General features: G+C 35.4%; 2 protein-coding genes across 2 annotated transcripts; both read left to right on the top strand.

Annotated features, from left to right (window-relative positions):
- The first annotated feature begins 1,869 nt into the window (after positions 1-1,869).
- LOC141393258 (trypsin-like) lies at positions 1,870-13,446 on the top strand. Its single transcript, XM_073966241.1, has 3 exons — positions 1,870-2,191; positions 2,256-2,529; positions 13,087-13,446. Exons 1-3 carry the CDS (start codon positions 1,890-1,892, stop codon positions 13,444-13,446), a joined length of 936 nt encoding a protein of 311 aa, XP_073822342.1. The 5' UTR covers positions 1,870-1,889.
- A 29-nt stretch (positions 13,447-13,475) lies between these two features.
- On the top strand, positions 13,476-14,889 carry LOC141393257 (trypsin-like). The gene is made up of 3 exons (XM_073966239.1): positions 13,476-13,810; positions 13,868-14,141; positions 14,480-14,889. The coding sequence occupies exons 1-3, from the start codon at positions 13,476-13,478 to the stop codon at positions 14,834-14,836; spliced, it is 966 nt and encodes a 321-aa protein (XP_073822340.1). The 3' UTR covers positions 14,837-14,889.
- The last annotated feature ends 4,715 nt before the right edge of the window (positions 14,890-19,604 follow it).

The raw sequence follows: 19,604 nt of genomic DNA, 5'->3' as shown, positions 1-19,604 counted from the left end.
ACTCGTGATACAAAATCAATACATTTTCTATACAGCATAATTATTGTGTTTGGTTTGGTCAGTGGCTGAGGGTATATCTCCGTCAGCACAGCTGACTGATACTTTCTTACTTGTTCCTTTTTAAACTTGCCTCTTGCGTTTATAAATGGCACAGAGAAATGTGGCTGATTTTGACACTCCTAATCCACATGCTAAAAAACAATTGCATGTGCGGCTTGCTACTCTAAAAAATAAATGCAAGTGTTGCTTGCCATTCTCAAAATATGTACGAGTGCGGCTAGCCACCAAAAAAATTAGTTATTTAAAAATGGATATTTTTAGACACTTGAATACGCAATAACATTTTCTGTTTTACTTTGTTGCTCATCGCACATCAAGTGTTGTTTTCAACCCTTGTAATTCAACCGATTGTCTCATGCTCTCCGAGAGTGTGAGAGCAAAGATCATTTTCTAACACTGATTTTCAAACGTTAGAAGAATAGCACACATAACATTCCAAGCAAATAAAAAACATACACAAACGAAACAACAACAAATAAAATATTTATTTTTTGTTGTGTTGTGTGTGCTTCCACTTGATGAGTTACTTGTCAAAATATCTACGATTGTGAGTTTTGTATACAGTGTAAAATACGATGGACACTTGTTTTACTTATTACGCACAAGCAACGGTCTTGGGGCGTCGTAAGTATTTTTTGTGGTGGTGGAAAAAATTCAGAGTGCAAGAAAATACATGCATTAAAAAGCAAAAGGCCCAAAAAACTTGTGTGTGATCAACTGGCTTACGGGGGCAAGTAACTCATTGATGATCTCTGAAATGGCAATTCTGTTTCGACAAGTTTTGTTTCCAAAACAATGAAAATAATGCAAGAAAATACATGCATTAAGAAGCAAAAGGCCCAAAAAACTTGTGTGTGATCAACTGGCTTACGGGGGCAAGTAACTCATTGATGATCTCTGAAATGGCAATTCTGTTTCGACAAGTTTTGTTTCCAAAACAATAAAAATAATGTACGAAAAATATAAAAGGAATTGCCTGAAAATTGCCGGTACGAGCAATTTTTTCCATTTCCATTCCCCTTACGTATCTCTCCAACAAACAGGGACTTGCCGCGTGTAAACTTTCCTAATGTAAATTGGGACTAGCTGTCGTATGGAATTTAACAGTAACGTTACAGCCATACCTAACACTCAGCGCAACGTACAAAAACTATTCACCAACCTACCACAACAACGCTCTCTGAGCCTCCGTATTACCCAAATACGTTGAGTCCAAAGTCACATTTAAAACACAAAATCCGCGACCGAATCTTATTTAAATGTTTTCGTTGGTAAAACAAATAATTTTCCTTTACAATGAATTGTATTTCATGTTTTGTTGGGCTTTTGTTTTTAAAATACAAAACACACACACACATACAAACAATAACGTCCTGTCAAAATTAAATTTTTTCAACATACAAAAATTATACCCTTGACGTATTTCGGTAGTTCTAATAAGAATACATGTGTTCTACTTTTTTCATCACACGCGCCCTGGGTATATGGACGTATATAGGTATGGGTTCTGTCAACTGGGTATTGCTATTACCCAAGGGATATCGACTAGGTAACATATTTGTAATATGTTATTTCAAAATTTTCTTTATGTTGTTGGGGAAATTACAGCAAAAATATTTTTTATAAAAAATTTTGACACTTCATATCCGAACAGCTGGAGTGATACCACTACCTTGGTAATTGTGCCATGCTGTTACCTTATATTCTTCTACTATTTATGAAGGTATGTTGCCATGGTTGCATGTATTTTCCCCTTCATTTTGAAGAATGTAATGAAAGCATTTGCATTACATGGTAACCCCTTGAAAATTCTCATATAAATACATCAAATGTCATATATAAATATTTTGATCATATTAACAATTTTAATACCAATTTCCGCGAATGTTACTTACGTCCAAATGGTACCCTTGGAGGATCTATTGCTACTGGACATGGAAGATCCCGAAATTGATTTCATATTCCTTATTGTTGGTGGTTCTCGCCATCCAATACCAATGGAAAAATTTTTGCCCTATATGGTTTCGATACGTTCAAGAAATCCACAAAAATATTTTGGTGATAATCATTTTTGTGCTGGAACAATTTTCCAAGAGGATTTGGTATTGACCACAGCCCATTGTGTAATGGAGTAAGATTTAGTAACAAATATATATGTACATACATATTTACATATAAACTTTAAAAAATTCCAGTAAACGCCGTGTTATAACAAAACCTCGTAGTCTTTTGTTGGTAGCTGGTACTCCGAATCGTGTACAGCCAGCTAATACCACTGTCCAATACCCGGTACGTTCACTATCGGCCAACACGAATTTTGTACGTAAAAATCAAAATGATATTGCAATTATACGATTGAAAGGTGTAATACCAGAAAATAGTAATGCCATTCGAGCTATCAAATTACCAAAGGGGCCACCAGAGTTCGGGTCACATTGTACCATTTTGGGCTGGGGTCGTTTGTGTAGGGTAAGTACAAATGGTTAATAACCTTCCCATCAACAATAATGTACAGTATAATCTCGATAATCTGGACACCATTTGTTTCGGCGGCGTCCGGATTATCGAATTGTCCGGATTACCGAGTAATAACAAAAACATATAATTTTGTACGTTTATATCATTATCGAGGCTTGTGACCATTTTAAGACCGGGAGCAGCTTCCCAGGCTACCAAATTTACTTCTTATATACACTCCGTTTCATTTCAATAGCACATTTCAAGTTTGTATTTGTTACTTCATTTAATTTGCCATTCGTCGAATATCCTGTGATATGTTTTGTACTCTTATGAAGTGTCTTTCAACAAAAAGTGTTGCTTCGATAAAATCCCCTTATATATATTTTTAATTTTCTTTCAATAAAACCCAAAATTTGTATGGTTTAAAGTGCTTCACTGGAATAGCACATTCTTTAATAAGTTGAGTATAACTGCAAATTTTGAATGTTACTGTTACGAACCTTTAAAATTGGAATAAATATAAACCATATTAAGTTTAAGAGGATAAATTGGCCAAACTATGGCTTTAGTACTAGGGAAATAAGAACTTTTGAAGACTGTGACCTTTAACTGTCTACAATAAGTTAAAAATTTGGCAAAAGTTGACAGTTTTTTGTAAGATTTTTAAGAAACTAATGAAAAACAAATAAGAACGGCGTTAAGTTCTGCCGGGCCGAACTTGTTATACCCTCCACCACAAGTTGTGTTGAAGTAAAATGTAATAATTAGTTTCCTTTAGTGTATGTAGAAGACTTAATACAAAATTTCAGCAATTTCGGTAAAACAATGTGAGGCACCATTTTTTGGGGGCTATTTCCGACATATACTGACAAATTTCTGACGGAAAGTTTTTAGGCTCAAAGAAGACTAAATACCAAATTACCTATATTTCGGTAAGAGAATGTGGCTAAAACTTAAAAAATACCGAAAATCAAGAAGTGCGCTTCTATGGGGATGTAGGAAGACGTGGACCTGTACTGATAATACTCTTCTGGAATATTTTATAACTCTTGGAAGACGAAATAACGAATTTCAGCCACTTCGGTTGGATATTGACGTCACAATCTTCAGTATTACGAAAATCGGGAGGTACCGTTCTATGGGGGCTATATCGAAACGGGGACCTATACCGACAAATTTTAGTCCGAAATCGGGCAATATAAAAGCGTGGACCTGTACAGACATATTTCTGGCGAACAGTTTTATATCAGATTAAAGACTAAATACCAAATTTCAGCCATTTTGATGGAATGTTGAAGACACAGCCTTCAAAATACGAAAAATCGGGAGGTACCTTTCCATGGGGGCTATATGAAGGCGTGGACGAATACCGACAAATTAAAAGGGGAAGTTTGAGTACCCTCAACGAAGTCTAAATACCAAATTTCAGCCATTTCGGTGGAATATTGAGGCCACAACGTTCAAAATACCGAGAATCGGCAGGTACCGTTCAATGGGGCCTATATAAAGGCATTTACCGATAACGACAAAGTTCTGGGGGAAAGTTTTATACCCTCAACGAAGTCTAAATACCAAAATTCAGCCATTTCGGTGGAATATTGAGGCCACAACGTTCAAAATACCGAAAATCGGCAGGTACCGTTCTATGGGGCCTATATAAAGGCATTTACCGATAACGACAAAGTTCTGTGGGAAAGTTTTATACCACCAACGTAGACTAAGTACCAATCTTCAGCCATTTCGGGGGGATAATGAAGCTAAAACCTTCAAAATACCGAAAATCGGGAGGTACCGTTCTATGGATGCTATATGAAGGAGTGGACCGATACCGACAAAATTCTGGATGAAAGTTTTATACCCCTAAAGAAGACTACGTACCAAATTTTAGCCATTTTGGAAGCATAATGAAGCTAAAACTATCAAAATACCGTAAATCGGGAGGTACCGTCCTATGGGGGCTATATGAAAGTGTGGACCCATACCGACTAAATTCTGGGGGAAAGTTGTATACTAGGCCGGGGCTATTTGTATGGAAGGAAAAAAGTGATAGTGGGCGCCTGGGGTTTCTGATTCTTGAGATTGTACTGAGCAAAAAAGTCCACTAGACCATATGTCTACGGTGAAAACCGAGCCCCCGGATTTTGACTTCAAAATTTTTTCAAGGATATTTTGGCCAAACCGTATCTCAGAAAATTGACCTATCCTGACCAAGGGCTTTCATCTCCAAAGGGAAATTTCCACCCACTGACTTTGAGTCAAATTTTGTAGCACAGTATAATTTATCGATATTTTAAAATGTGCACATTCTCGGGGCCATAACTGCCAGAAGGAGCGTTCCAATGCTTTTGCTATGTACTAAAGAGTTCTTAATTATTGTCTTGGCTACCATTTTTGTCTTTGTGTTGGATCGAAAATCTCAGTGGTTTTGCTGTTGCATATATGCCAAAATATCCAAAAAAAAACCTTAAAAAAAATCCGGGGGCTCGATTTTAACCGTAGACATATGGTCTAGTTGACTTTTTTGCTCAGTACAATCCTAATAATCAGAAAATTCAGGCGCCCGTGATGGTGTTCAAATCGCCCCACCCTATTGTATACCCCTAAGGAAGACCCATATATCCCATTTTCAATACCAACCATCCTACAAGTGATAAAAACGTCTGTACCAAATTTTGACTCTCTATCTTCAAAATTGCGTGCTGTATCTTGATTTCAACAGACAGATGGACGGCCGGACAGACAGACGGACATGGTCAAATCGACATAGAATTTTATGCTGATCAATAATACTTTATAGGGTCTCCGACTAATATTTCGATGTGTTACAAACGGAATGACAAATTTAATTATACCCTCCATATGGTGGAGGGTAAAATAATTGTAGAAGGCAGATGGTGCAAAATAAACTTGAACTTCTACTGAAATTTGGATAAGTTTCTTCCTTTTCTAGTTCATAATAAGGTCCAATGTTGGCCTTAAGATATGTTGATCGTTAAAATATTGGATGACTTTTATTGCTCTGGGTCTTGGACAATATACTATAATGAAAAAACCGGATCCTTCCTATACACAGAAAGAAAATTTATGGCACAGACATTAACTGGAAATATTTGTAAATTTAGCACAGCAATGTTTTGTACCTTCCGATTCCATGAGGCGGTCAGCTCGGCAAAGTTGACGGTCACTTCTTCTTCTCTTCCCGGAGATGCAAGAAGTGATGTGTTTTGCCATCGAAAACCTGCAAATAATGATAATTTGCTTCGGGAAACGACTATTTGCTTTTCCAACTATAATATTCATTATAGTTGCCTCAAAATGCACTATTTTTTCTTTCTGTGTATAAGAAGGATCTGGTTCTGGATCTGAAGCTATCAACACTAGCTTCAACATTTTATATGTTGCATTTATATTAAAAAATGCTAAAAATTTTATATGCGAATTTCATAACCAATAACGGTTTTTCGATAACAACCAAACAAAAACATCCCTTAGAAAATCGGAACGAAGATTCTTAAAATATGTACTTCAGAATATATGCAGAGGTTCTTAAAAAAAACTATTAGAAAATTAATCAAATATCTAGGAAAAAATTAGAAAAATCGGCAAATTTCTAAAAAAAATCAGAAAATCGCAGAAAAATTCGAAGTCAGAGCAATCGAAAAAAATGTTAGCTGGGAAGTTATTAAAGTGAAACACTTTAATCCATATCCCAGGATATTCGAAGAATATCAACTAAAATGACGAATTTGAAATGTGCTATTGAAATAAAACAGAGTGTATCTCCACATTTGTTGATCATTTATATGTTGATTTCCCTTGTCTATAGGACATGAGCCTCTTATGACTCGCGATAGAATATCAGAATTTTAATGCACAGTGGTCCCACTTGTATGGCAAGGTGCGACAAAAATATTTATAATCGTCGGATCAATCTGATTTTTTCAGTATATGCTAAAAATAAGTAAAAAATACTTTAGCCAAAAAAATCATCAATATGGGTCCAGTTTTTCCTATAGCCCCCATGTAGAGGTAACACCCGATATCAGGTATTTTGAAGCTTTTATCTACATTTTCGGCCCTAATTGGCTGTACCTTGGTATTTGGGGTTCCCAAAGGTCAGAAACCTTTTACGCCAAAAATTGTGATCTTAGGTCCAGGTTTCGGATAGCTCTCATATTACGATATCTCCCGATTTCAAGTATTTTGAAGATTTTATCAACATTTTCGGGCGGATTACCACCAATCCGGGCGGATTACCACCAAAGCCATTTGGAGTTCTCAATGATCAAAAACCTTCTGCGCAAAAAATTGTGGTCTTAGGTCCAGGTTTCGGTATAGCCCTCATATTACGGTACCTCCCTATTTCAGTTATTTTGAGGTTTTTATCTACATTTTCGAATTGGTTGTAATTTGCTATTGGGAGTTCTTACTGGTCAAAAAACGTCTCCGACTGGCATCAATGTCGCGAGTTCATATTAACTGTGGCCAAAAAATAGAAGGAGTTGTCGTAGGTGCATCAATGTTGGTACACGTTGCGCGCAAAAGATATGACCGTTTTAACTATGATAATTAGAAAAAATTCTAAAAAAAAATCGCGGCTTAAAATAGTTAGCTGTTATATCCTATTATCGTTAACTGAATTCGTACCCTTTGCGATGATGCAAAAAATAATCGCAAAGTCTCAATGGATTCGCGAAAAATCAAATTTGTTAAATAATTTCACGTATTTACAAACATATTTTTGAAACAATAGCGCTCATAGTTACGAAAAATATATAAAAAAATTATAACAGCATCCAGACATTTTGCAAAAATACGAAGAAAATATTACGAAAAAATTAAAATCATATTATTCTAATTATACCCTCAGCCTTAAGGCTAAGGAGGGTATATACACTTTGATACGATGAAAATGTGCCTCATCGAAATAATGGTTTTTGACCCCAAGTATGTTTGGACGAAATGTGTTTCAGACAATTTGGAGTCGATCTAGCCATGTCCGTCCGTCTGTCTGTCTGTCCTGCTGGCTGGAGCGCACGATAACTCTCGAACGGATGAACCGATTCGGTTCAAATTTTGGCTTTCGTAATATTTTGCACAAACTTAGTTTAAGTTCGAAAATGTGCTACATCGGCCCACTTCTTCCGGTACCTCCCCCACAAAATTTCGAAAATGTTCGGAAAGTTTGTGCGCACGATAACTCTTGAAGGGAGTGACCGATTTGGTCCATACTTTGTATAGTGTAAACTTTCTACCAGAGTAATATGAGGTTCCAATATGGTCTCAATAGGTCCACCCCTTCGGGTACCTCCCACACAAAATTTCGGAAAAGTTCAGTTTAGGACCAGGTCTCGAATCGCTTTGATTTTTGTTTTAGCAACTTGTATTCACTACCCTCCATACGACGGTACAAGTTTCATCAGGGGGCAATTCCATACTTCCTGAGAAAATAGCATGAAAATTGCAGAAAACCCCTATGACACCGTGTAAGGTGGTTGGAGCGCATGATAACTCTCGAACGGATCTGCCGATTCGGTCCAAAATATGGTCTTAGTAATATTTTGTCCAAACATAGTTTAAGTTTGAAGATAAGCCATATTGGTCCACTCCTTCAGGTACCTCCCCCACAAAAGTTCAAAAATGTTCGGAAAATTGTTCGTACGGTAACTCTTGAAGGGAGTGGCCGAATTGGTCTACACTTTACACATCCTAATATATCTACCAGATATACAGTCTGTCGCAAAAGTTAGGATACACCGTTGAAACCAAAATTTATTAGGGATAAATATCACTACAACTTATTGAAAACAACAAACAATTAGTTTTATTTGATAGGCAAGAAGGTTCTCTTCCGTAATAACAATTAAAAGTGCGCAATATTTGCATACATTAGCAAATATACGGTTCGAATCCCAAAAATAACAAAATTTATGTCGCAAATGTTAGTAAACAATGGAGAATCCTCGTGGAACTGTGTAAAAAATTCTTGATATGTTTGAACAAAATGAAACTAAATCTGTACTTAAGATCATAAAGAGTATATTAATTGGTTTTAATGACAGTTATAGTACTTATAGTGACAAGTCCAACGTACACTGGGTCGTAAAATCCACAAAAATTGGTCATCTACAAATACAACAACTGTAGCGACAAAATTCCGGGTGGTATGTCCTGTTTATGGATTCTAAAGCCATGAAATGCTCAGAAAAGCTCTAAAGTTTCAATATGGGGTGATCTTGATCGAGTTTCGGCTTGTCCTGTTTGAAAAAACGGAAACTTCTTGAAGGAAACCCATACTTTTGAGGCCGTTGTCTTTTTGAAACGTGTAATAATCATTAATCCTTACACATAAGGACATTCCTTTTCAGTTAATATTCTCACAAGTTATGTACTTTTTCACATTCCCACCAAAAACAAATAGCATCTGCTGCATTTAAGGGTTCAAAATACAGTAAAATGGTCATAATTTCCGCGAAGTTCATTTACATTTTATGCGCATCCGATTTCAATGATCACCATTAAAAAATACATCATTCTATGCCGTTTCAATGCGATCCATCAAGAACCGTGGATGTAGCATCGCACTTAATTTTTAGAAAAAATCTATTATATCTCTAGATTAGCGATAGTTTTGAAATATCTGTTTTCGCGCAGTTTAAACACGCGTATCGATCTATTTATTTAAGTAGAACTGACACATCCAAAACGCGTTTTAATATGCGATATTTTCAAAATAATTTTTTGCAAATTTTCGAAATTTGGGGGGCCGATCTAGTGGGTGGATTTTTACGCGTCGTGGCTTGTTAGATTCAGAACGTAAAAAAACTAAATTTACGCGGGTTTCGACGGAAATCGAATGACGTTTGTAAATTTTTAACCAAAAAAATATGTTTTTGAGAAAAATTTACGCACAAAAATTTCGTGTTTAGGCGCAGATTACTGTGATCCTGTGAGGGCTACACCCTCATGTTATACATTAAAAAATGCGAAATCACGAGTACTACAATCCAATAATACGCTTTTAGGGAAATCCAGCTGCGCGTCCCGATTAGAGCAAAAATTCAAAAAACCCCATTTTTCAGGTTTCAAAATGTCAGCATCCGTTTGAGGTAGATACAGTGGATATATTAAAAAATCATACATTAGAAACTTCAACTCTGAAGTGTGCTCTTTACCTTCTCCTTTGAGCATTAACCTCTACATTGTGTTGTATAACCACTAATTGGAAAATAACATAATGAAACTCGTTTATTTCAACGATTTTTTCCGATTTTTTTACATTAGTACGACCACAGCTTCCGCTCAAATTATTATTTTAAGAAACCCATCCGTGAATCGGGCTAAAACAGTTTATTTTGCCGAAATGCGGTCAAAAGTTATGGTATAGTAAAACTGATCGCGAGTTACAATACCCCATACCTCAGTTTCAACATAAGTTAATTTTCTATAAAAAGCTTGATATATCAAAAATATACAAATATCAACAAATATACACTCATAAGTAGATCCCAAAACAAAAATGTCTAAATCTTCAAAGAAAAAAACCAAAACAATCAATTAATACACAAAACAATAAAGAAACTGAGAATACAGTAATACGGCATATTCACTGAAACGACCAGAGGCATCGTCAGTATTTTTAATGTCACACACGGAAATGCAAATATATGAAGCTGGAATCAAATTTTTTGTAAACTTGACACTATTTCGAACATTCTTCAAAAAATTTTGAGATTGGCGAAGGATGGCGAAGTTAGTAAAACTCTACTTCAATTTTTAGCACTTGGAAAAAAAATCCACAAAAAAGTATTATAAAAAATGTGATTTCCAGCACATTTTATGCGAATAATGTGTACACATTTTTATGTAAAAGTAATTAGAAACCCTTGTACTAAAACTTCCTTTTCGAAAAAATTTTTTTTTTTTGTTTTCAATTTTGAGTTACTTGCCTTGTTAGAAGTCACAACCTTACTAGGCGTTTACACATAGACAGTATTGGCTGGAAGAAAATGTTGGATTGCAGAATTATATATTTTATAATTAAATAAAAATAAAAATTTGACACACGACAATATAAACGAAATTGTCTTTAATTGGGTCATCGATGACTAGTAGCACGACAGAGTCAGTGAAACAGTCGTCGACGAAATACGGGGATTTTAGTCATCTAGATCGTCGTCGACGACAACTTCGCTTACCCTGTCGCCCAAGTTGTCGTGCATGAATACTGGGACACTTGTGTGAAAATGTCGTCAACGATCACAAAGGGCTGTCTGCAAAGAGTCATGAACGAATTGTAAATGTCGTGCACGATTCATCAATGTTTTCTTAAAGACACTTTCTACTGGGTATTTTTGCTATTGTCATGCCAATACTGGCATTTGTAAACGCAGGGTTACTAATGTTTTTAAAGTTTTTAAGACATCATACGTAAATGTCAACTTCTTCTGTTTTTTTAGTTAAATACCGTTATAAATTACAAAAACAGTGCTGGAATATTAAAATATAATATGTTTAGAGAAAATTTGCTGAAGTGTCGCAGAGATTTGATGATATAGATTTTTCGATTTTTGTCGCAGGTTGGGACCAGTGGACAATGCACTACTCTCACTATAGGGAATATTTAGCTATTTCTATAAACATCACCTCTCGTCGATGGAACCAAAATGATATATTGTTTTATATTTTTACACGTTATAGCTTACGAATAAGACAAAATGTAATTTAAAACTATTGGTTGTATAACTACGAGAATGCAATGCAACAATCCTTCTTCCCCTAGAGGAATTTTTCGGGCCCCAGACTTTCACCTCCATTTTGTTGCACAGTGTTATCTAATCTAAAAAAATGTGTTCAGCTAGGTGAAAGGTACCACCTACGGGGCTATATCAAAGAGTCAACCTATCTTTAAATTTTTTGGCGGAAAAGTTTTATAGCTGCAGGGAACTTCAAGAGTCAAATTGAGGGTAGTTTCATCAAAACAATGTAGACCCTAAAAAATGGACCCATGTTGACGAATTTTAGTGAAGAAATTTCGTGACCAATGAGAATTCCCGAAAATCGGGAGGTACCGTTATATGGGGGTATACCAAAACATGGACCTATATTGACGAATATTTTTGAATAGGCAAAATTGTAGCTAAAATTCTCAAAATACCGATCATTACAGCTAGTTCGGCTAAAAATTGCAGCTAAAATTCTCAAAATACCGAAAATCGGGAGGTACCGTTATATGGGGGCTATACCAAAACATGGACCTATGTTGACGATGTTTCGTTGGAGATGTTTTATGACCACTGAGAACCTCAAACGGCAAAGTACAGGTAGTTCGGTTAAAAATTGTAGCTAAAATTCTCAAAATATATGGAGGCTATACCAAAACATGGACCTATGTTGACGATGTTTCGTGGAGATGTTTCATAACCACTGAGAACCTCAAATGTCAAAGTACAGCTAGTTCGGTTAAAAATTGTAACTAAAATGCTCAAAATACCGAAAATCGGGAGGTACGCTTATAAGGGGGCCATACCAAAACATTGACCTATGTTGACGATGTTTGGTGGAGATGTTTCAAGACCATTGAGAGCCTCAAATGTCAAATTGCAGATAATTCGGTTACAAATTATGGCTAAAATTCTTAAAATGCCGAAAATCGGGAGGTACCGTTATATGGGGGCTATACCAAAACATGGACCTATGTTGACGATGTTTGGTGGAGATATTTCATGACCACTGAGAACCTCAAATGTCAAATTGCAGATAGTTCGGTTACAAATTGTGGCTAAAATTCTCAAAATACCGAAAATCGGAAGTTACCGATATATGGGGGTTATACCAAAACATGGACCTATGTTGACGATGTTTGGTGGAGATATTTCATGACCACTGAGAACCTCAAATGGCAAATTACAGCTAGTTCGGTTAAAAATTGTAGTTAAAATTCTCAAAATACCGAAAATCGGGGGGTACCGTTATATGGGGGCTATACCAAAACATGGACCTATGTTGACGCTGTTTAGTGGAGATATTTCATGACCACTGATAACCTTAAATGTCAAATTGCAGATAGTTCGGTTACAAATAATTCGGACCTATGCCCATATCCTTTGGGATATAAGTTTGTTGATCACTAGGAACCCTAAGTGCCAAATTATAGTTAATTCGGTCTGCAATTGTGGCGAAGAACGTCAAAATACATCAAATCCGGAGGTACCGTTATATGGGGGGTATACCAAAGAGTGGACCGATATAGCCCATCTTCGAACTTGACCTGCATATGGAAAAAAGACCCTCGCGTGCATTTCAGCACTCTATCTCAATTATTGCGGACGCTAGAGTGATTACAACAGACGGACATGGCTAGATCGTCTTAGAATTTTATCCTGATCAAGAATAAATATACTTTATAGGGTCGCAAATGATTAGTTCGTTGACAAACTTAATATACCCTCCATACTATGGTGGAGGGTATAAAAATATAAAACATTTCTAATATTTATTTATATGCTTTTAAAAATTACAATAATACAATGATAAACCACTTGGTCCATTACTTTTTTCCTGCAGAACGGTCCTTTATCAGATTTGGCAACACATTTGGGTGTACGATTATTCACACCTGAGGAATGTCGTAAAATGTTGCCACACAGATTCAAAGAAGGAATGCTGTGTGCCGGTGAAAATAAACCCTTTAAACAGGACCCATGTCGTGGTGACAGCGGAGGTCCCTTGATTTGTAATAACACTCTAACCGGTATAATTTCATGGACGCTTGGTTGTGGCAGCTTACATGCAGCCAGTCTGTACACTGATGTCTGGTACCACCGTCAGTGGATTGAAAAACATTTAAGTAAATCAAATAAAATGTCAATTGTAAATGATATTTTGATTCTGCTTTTATTATTGTGGCTTTTTCAATTAATTTAAAATATTCTTTTTCAAAATAAACATTTTGAATGGTTTATTTTGTAATTTGTGCTGTATGTGGTTTGTTGTTGTTATTCGATGTGGTGGGTTTTGTTTGTGGTTCATATGCCATTATCAGCGAGCATAGGCCTTTGCGCAAAGGTGAATGCGATTTTGTGGAACGCAGTAATGATAAAGCAAGGATAGCAAATGAAATACAATGTTACATTAGTAGTGGTTATAGGCCCACTAATGTCGATCTGGATCGCCATGTTGTTTCCATTCGAACTCGCAAGCCTACCGCCTATTTTGGGGATAACCACTTTTGTGCTGGAGTCATAATAACATCGAGGATTATTATTACGGCTGCCCATTGTGTTGTGGAGTAAGTTTTTTTTATAAAAAGGATAATAATTTGTATTGATTTTGTTGTTGTTTCTAGCGGTCATCGCATAGTTACCCGCCCACGCCGTTTACGCGTTGTTGCCGGCTCTCCAAATCGTTTGAAAAAAGAACAAACCACCATGGAATTTATGGTGTCCAAAGTTATACCACATCCCAAGTTTCAACGACGCAAAGGTTATGATATTGCCTTACTGCTGTTGTCAGATTCCATCCCCCGATCAAATACAAAGATAAAAATCATATCATTGGCCATGCATAAACCTGCTGTGGACACTGAATGTCAAACCCTTGGATGGGGTCAATTGTATTGGGTAATAATGCCATTTTCCATATATTTGAGAAAATTTTTGTGGGAGGGGTCCCAATTCCAATTTCAACCCTGAGGCATTGAATTAGTATCCAACCGTGAGGTAAAACAATGATAGAATTTAAAAAAACATGTAAGAAAGTATGAGCTTTGCAAACAGCTAAATATCCTCAAGTTATGACTATAATAATAGTAGTGGTGGGCCTCCAATCTTGTAGGGGACCTGCCTGTATTGATAGGGGAAATATTATTTTTATAGTATTTAATTCTCCATGAACAACATAGCTTAACAATTTATTCTGTTAACTTTAAAAAGTGTAAATAACACTCTTTTTATTTCAGGACGGTCCTTATGCGGATCGCATAACCTATGGAAATCTCAGCATTGTTTCCAATTCCTTATGTATGCAAGCTTATGGTCCTTACTTTACCAAAGATCTGTTATGTGTTGCTAATCCTAAGGATCCATTTGTCGATACATGCCGGGGTGATTCGGGAGCTCCTTTAATTTGTCAACACCAACTGGTGGGAATTGTGTCGTTCAGCAGTATGTGCAGTGATTTGAGACCAACAACTTTCACGGATATAACGTATCACAACAAATGGATTCTGGCCATGGGAGAGGCGGTTGCAATGGAACCATGCATTATACTTTTAGCTCTAGGATATGTTTGTAATTTAATTGAAAATTTTCCTTGATTTCTTTCTAAATTACGTTTAAATTAAAAAATTTAAAGCCTTTGGTTTATATACTCAGTGGATGTTTATTTAGATTTTTTGCATGCATGTATGTCAGTACGTATGTATGTGTTCATTGCAAAATAAAAACCAAACAAATTTACTTCAATTGTAAAACACTATCGCAATCATCAACAATCCTGCTGTAGTAACAATAACGACAACACCAATGCCACCGCGCCACCGACAAAGACAATGTCCGTACACAATAAAATGAAACGAGTCCAATCCACAACTGTCTAACCAATTGTAGCTATACGACTGTATGTACGTAGCTATTTTTCATACAATACAAAATATTCGCAGCAAGGAAAGATACTGAAAATGTAAATGTCATTCAAGTTTTGTACCGAAAACGAGAATAGTATGTTTGGGGTAGAAATATTGAAATTATTCTGTATTACGTTTAAAGGTATATAAATAGTAATAGGAAGATTGGAGCTTAGCCAAGTGTCTGTTTCAGATACTAAGGGGCGCGTCGTAGATTACAGAGAGGGAACTCCAAGAGATCGAACCGAAGCTCAACCAGACAACTCGATCTAAAGATTCTTCTTTCCAAACCAGTGAAAAGAAGGTCGTCGTTAGATTTGCCAGCTTCATATTCACAATGATAGGTGACAATTTCTTACCATAGACTTCAGTCATTCTCTCCGGTCTGGAACAACTCGGCTGGAAATCCATCAGCTCATTCTGCCATATTATTCAGTCGTCTTATTGCTATGTGAACATATTTCTGCCTAGGCGGTATACATTCAATACCTTCTGTTGAAATTGGTGCCGGAGTGTCATTATCACTGCTGGAAACCAACAACTTGGGAACGTGTTCTTTCCATTTTCTACGCACGCCAGAGTATCCTCTTTTGCCCTCCCCCATAACATGGAAGGTATCATGGCACAATAATACAGGTACTACGGCAAAAACAGCTGGTTACCACACTAGTTTTCAAAATGAATTATTTTGAATGAATTCACATACAAAAGGTGAACAAGCAATTCACAGTAATGCGTTATTGTGAAAAAAATTTGACGTTTGGTATGGTAAATGGCACAAGTATTATTACTGATGTAATACCTTCTTATTCCATGGAGGTTATACAGGCGTGTCACAGATTCCGATCGGAATGGTTTCAATTCCGTAATTTCATTTCGATCGTTTTTGTTTTAGCTTCTTCAGATTCCGATCGATTATGGAATTCCGAATATCTTATTACACTGTGACACAAAATGGAACTCAAAGTCTGGGGGGTGGAAAATTTCTTTTCGACTTTCATCTCCAAAAAGAATTGTTCGCCCCCCAGCCTTTGATCTCCATATTTCCGCGTACTGATGTTTTTCCTTAAAAGCGGTTTAAGAAACCGGTTTTTTTGTTGTAGAACTGCAACTAACAAATTTTTCATAAGCGAATTAATTTATTCAGATTGACAACTCTATAAGATTTTTAATGGTATACATATAAGTTTAATCGGTTACTTAGAACCGGTTCAAAAATCGGCTATAATGTCGGAATATCCGGTTCAAAAATTGAGATAACCGGATCTATCCTCCAAGAAAATTTTTTATTAACGTGTTCGCCATTTCAAGAGCTATTTGTGGTAAAAATTTCAAAAGCACCCCAGATGTCTACATAGGCAATAATCAATTGTTATATCTACATACCTATACATAACCAATAACGAATATACAGAAAAACAAAACATAGTTTAATTCTGAACCAAGTCCGAATAAATGTCAAAAATGACAATGAAAACGGGTCAAAATCGATTAGTTGTCAAAGAGAACCGCACCTGAAATCTTCTAAGCAACAAGTTTGTAGAATACTTGGATGCTGAAAAATCTCATCTTGTGGTACTTTCACTACGGTTCAAGAAATTAAGGACGAAAAGGACATGAAAGGCATTGATTTAGAAGAATGAAATGTTCTACAAAAAGATTCGCCAATCGATTTGACTGAAGACATGTCACCTCAAAACGAAGCTACAACAACGCCAAACAGAGACATGGAGCTATATTCCCAAGTATTATAGGGAAAAATCAAAAACTTCATCGCGCGATATCTCAGAAACTTGACCTATGGCGAAAATTTCCTTTTGGGTTCTTAGTATACTCATCAAGGGCTTTCACCTCCAAAAGAAATTTTCCACCCCCCAAAAATGCTGCTGCACAGTGTTATTTAGTATAAATATGGAAACATTAGAGGAATCAAAAGAAATAAAAGAAAAATTTATGATAAGAAAACACTGTAGAAGTGGGTATTGTGAAAATATTGTGTTTAAAGAATCCTTTTTTTCTGCGAGAAGAAAGTTAATTTTTATTGGATTTTCTATTGTTTCTATAATTGAGGCGAAAAAATTAAGATAATATTGAAAAATACTATTTTTGAGTTCTTTCTTCTTTTGTTTTCTTGCTTTAATTTATCATTCGTAATGCCAAATTTACAACGAAACAATTATCTGTCAATACTTTGTTAATAATTGATTTCGTTGATTGAGAATAAATGAAAATGTGCAAATTGTTTAAATAAAATGATAACAATTATCAATTTAATCATGGTATAAGTAAACCATGAATTTAATGTGACATATTTCCACAAAACTACAATTCCACTTGCGAAATCAAAAGTGGTTTCATTTTCTGAAGAAGCTACATACGAAATCAATTCCACTTTCGATCGGAATTCGTTTCTGTGACATGCCTGATAATTATATTTTTCATTTCGTTTATAACACATCGAAATATTCGTCGGAAACTCTATAAAATATATATTCTTAATAAGGGTAAAGTTCTAAGTCCAAATAGCAGTGTCCGTCTGTCCGTCCGTCTGTTTAAATCAAGATACATCTCGCGATTTTCGGTATTTGAAAGTTTTCGCCTCATTCTACTCTGGGGGCATACAACTTTCCATCTGAAATTTGTAGGTATGGGTCCAAGCCTTTATATAACCCCCATAGACTAGTACCTCCCGATTTTCGCTATTTTGACGGTTGTGAAACGGCGAAACGGTTGAAGATTGTTATTTAGTGTTCGTTCGATTTTCCCTATTTTGACCAGGGTTTCGGAGTCGAGGTATTTTTGGGTCGACTCCGACTCCAGACCAATTTATTTCACGACTCCGGCTCCGACTCCGGAGTTTATTTGGGTTCATATAGGCTAATCTATTTATTGGGCATCCGTTCGAATATAATATCTAACTGCAGAACATAAATATGAAGTAAAATTCATATCTATGTACATTAGGGTTAGTCATTTTTTCATTTTTTTTCGAATATCAAAAATCTGTGGAAATGCCATGTAGGGCAGGCAAAAATAATAAGAATTGCGTTTTTACTTTTTCGAAATTGTAAAAAAACCTTCCGCACAAAATGCAATTACTTTAGCTAAAAACAAACTTTTTTAGTTTACTTGTTTTTAAATTTTTAAATTTGAGAAATTTTTTTCTGCATTAGTTGTTCTTGGAAATAATTTTTTTTAGTTGGTTTTAGTGCATCGATTTCAAATATGCAATTTGATCAAAAATCTGTCATTTAGTTTTTAAGCTACATCGATTTTAAAATTTGCAACTCGGTTTCATTTCCCAGTTTTAAAAATTTTAAACGAGTTGCTCTAATAAAAGTTTGACAATACAGAAGTAATGTCATAATACATAATTTATATCGTTTTGAGTTTTAAATTATTTTTTCATAGCTTGTGTTCATATCGCCATGTCGTTTAAAAAAAGTTGCAAAAATGTCCAAAAAAAACAGTGATAAGGGCCAAAATTTTAAAGCAAAAAGACCGAATGAAATAAAAAAAGCTGTTTAGCCGCTATACCATTTATACGAATTTCCGAAAGAAATCAATATAATTGAAAGATATAGAGGAGTAGTGCTTGAGAAATAAAATAAAAAAAAAAAAATATTATCAAATTTTAAAAATCACAAAAAAATTCAAATAAAAAAGTTGGTTTTGAGCTAAAGTAATTGCATTTTGTGCGGAACGTTATTTCACAATTTCGAAAAAGTAAAAACGCAATTCTGCTTGTTTTTGCCTGCCCTATATGCTATTTCCACAGATTTTGAATCTAAAAAAAATGACTAACCCTAATGTACATATATTGTTTCTATTGAATCTTACATTGGAAAATGGCAACAAAATACAGAAATTATTTGTCGGTTTTTTGCACGAGAATATTCTGGGAGGAACTTTTCTTCGTGAGAAAATGTCTCTTTTGCCAGACATTGAAAATATAAGATGGACATTTTTTAACTTCTTACCCATAAGCTCAAAACATTTTCATGAAAATTTTCATAGTCTGGCACAAGAATGTGTGAAAATGAAGGGGCAATACAAATCAAAAGGACTACGTGCAGTAAAGATTATAAGCAATTAATGATAAGGTTTTAAAATGGATAAAAGACAACAGTTTAAAGTTCTTCGAGAGCCTTAGTTTTCTAGAAAACTACGAAACTTTTGTAATAGATTTTTCCCTTCATCTGAAAGAGCATAATATAATCAGCTTTCTGAAATTTTTGTTGAAAAATATTAAGAAGCTTTGAGCAAATTAAGGGGCCACTTATTGAGCACAAAAAATACATTTTTCATGAATTTTGTAGAAGAAATCTTCGAAACGTTTATAGAAGATTTTGTTTTCTTCTGATAGATCACACCTTTAGTTACTTTTGGATTTTTTGTTGAAAACTATTGCACAGTTTTCTGACAAATGGCCGCTTACCAAACACTGTTTTACTAAATC

The sequence above is a fragment of the Musca autumnalis genome, unplaced genomic scaffold (assembly GCF_047663935.1).
Source record: "Musca autumnalis isolate F117 unplaced genomic scaffold, ASM4766393v1 scaffold_2, whole genome shotgun sequence".
Classification (NCBI taxonomy): domain Eukaryota; kingdom Metazoa; phylum Arthropoda; class Insecta; order Diptera; family Muscidae; genus Musca; species Musca autumnalis.
The sequence above is the reverse complement of the archived record's forward strand: the minus strand, read 5'-3'. Positions and strand labels throughout refer to the sequence as shown.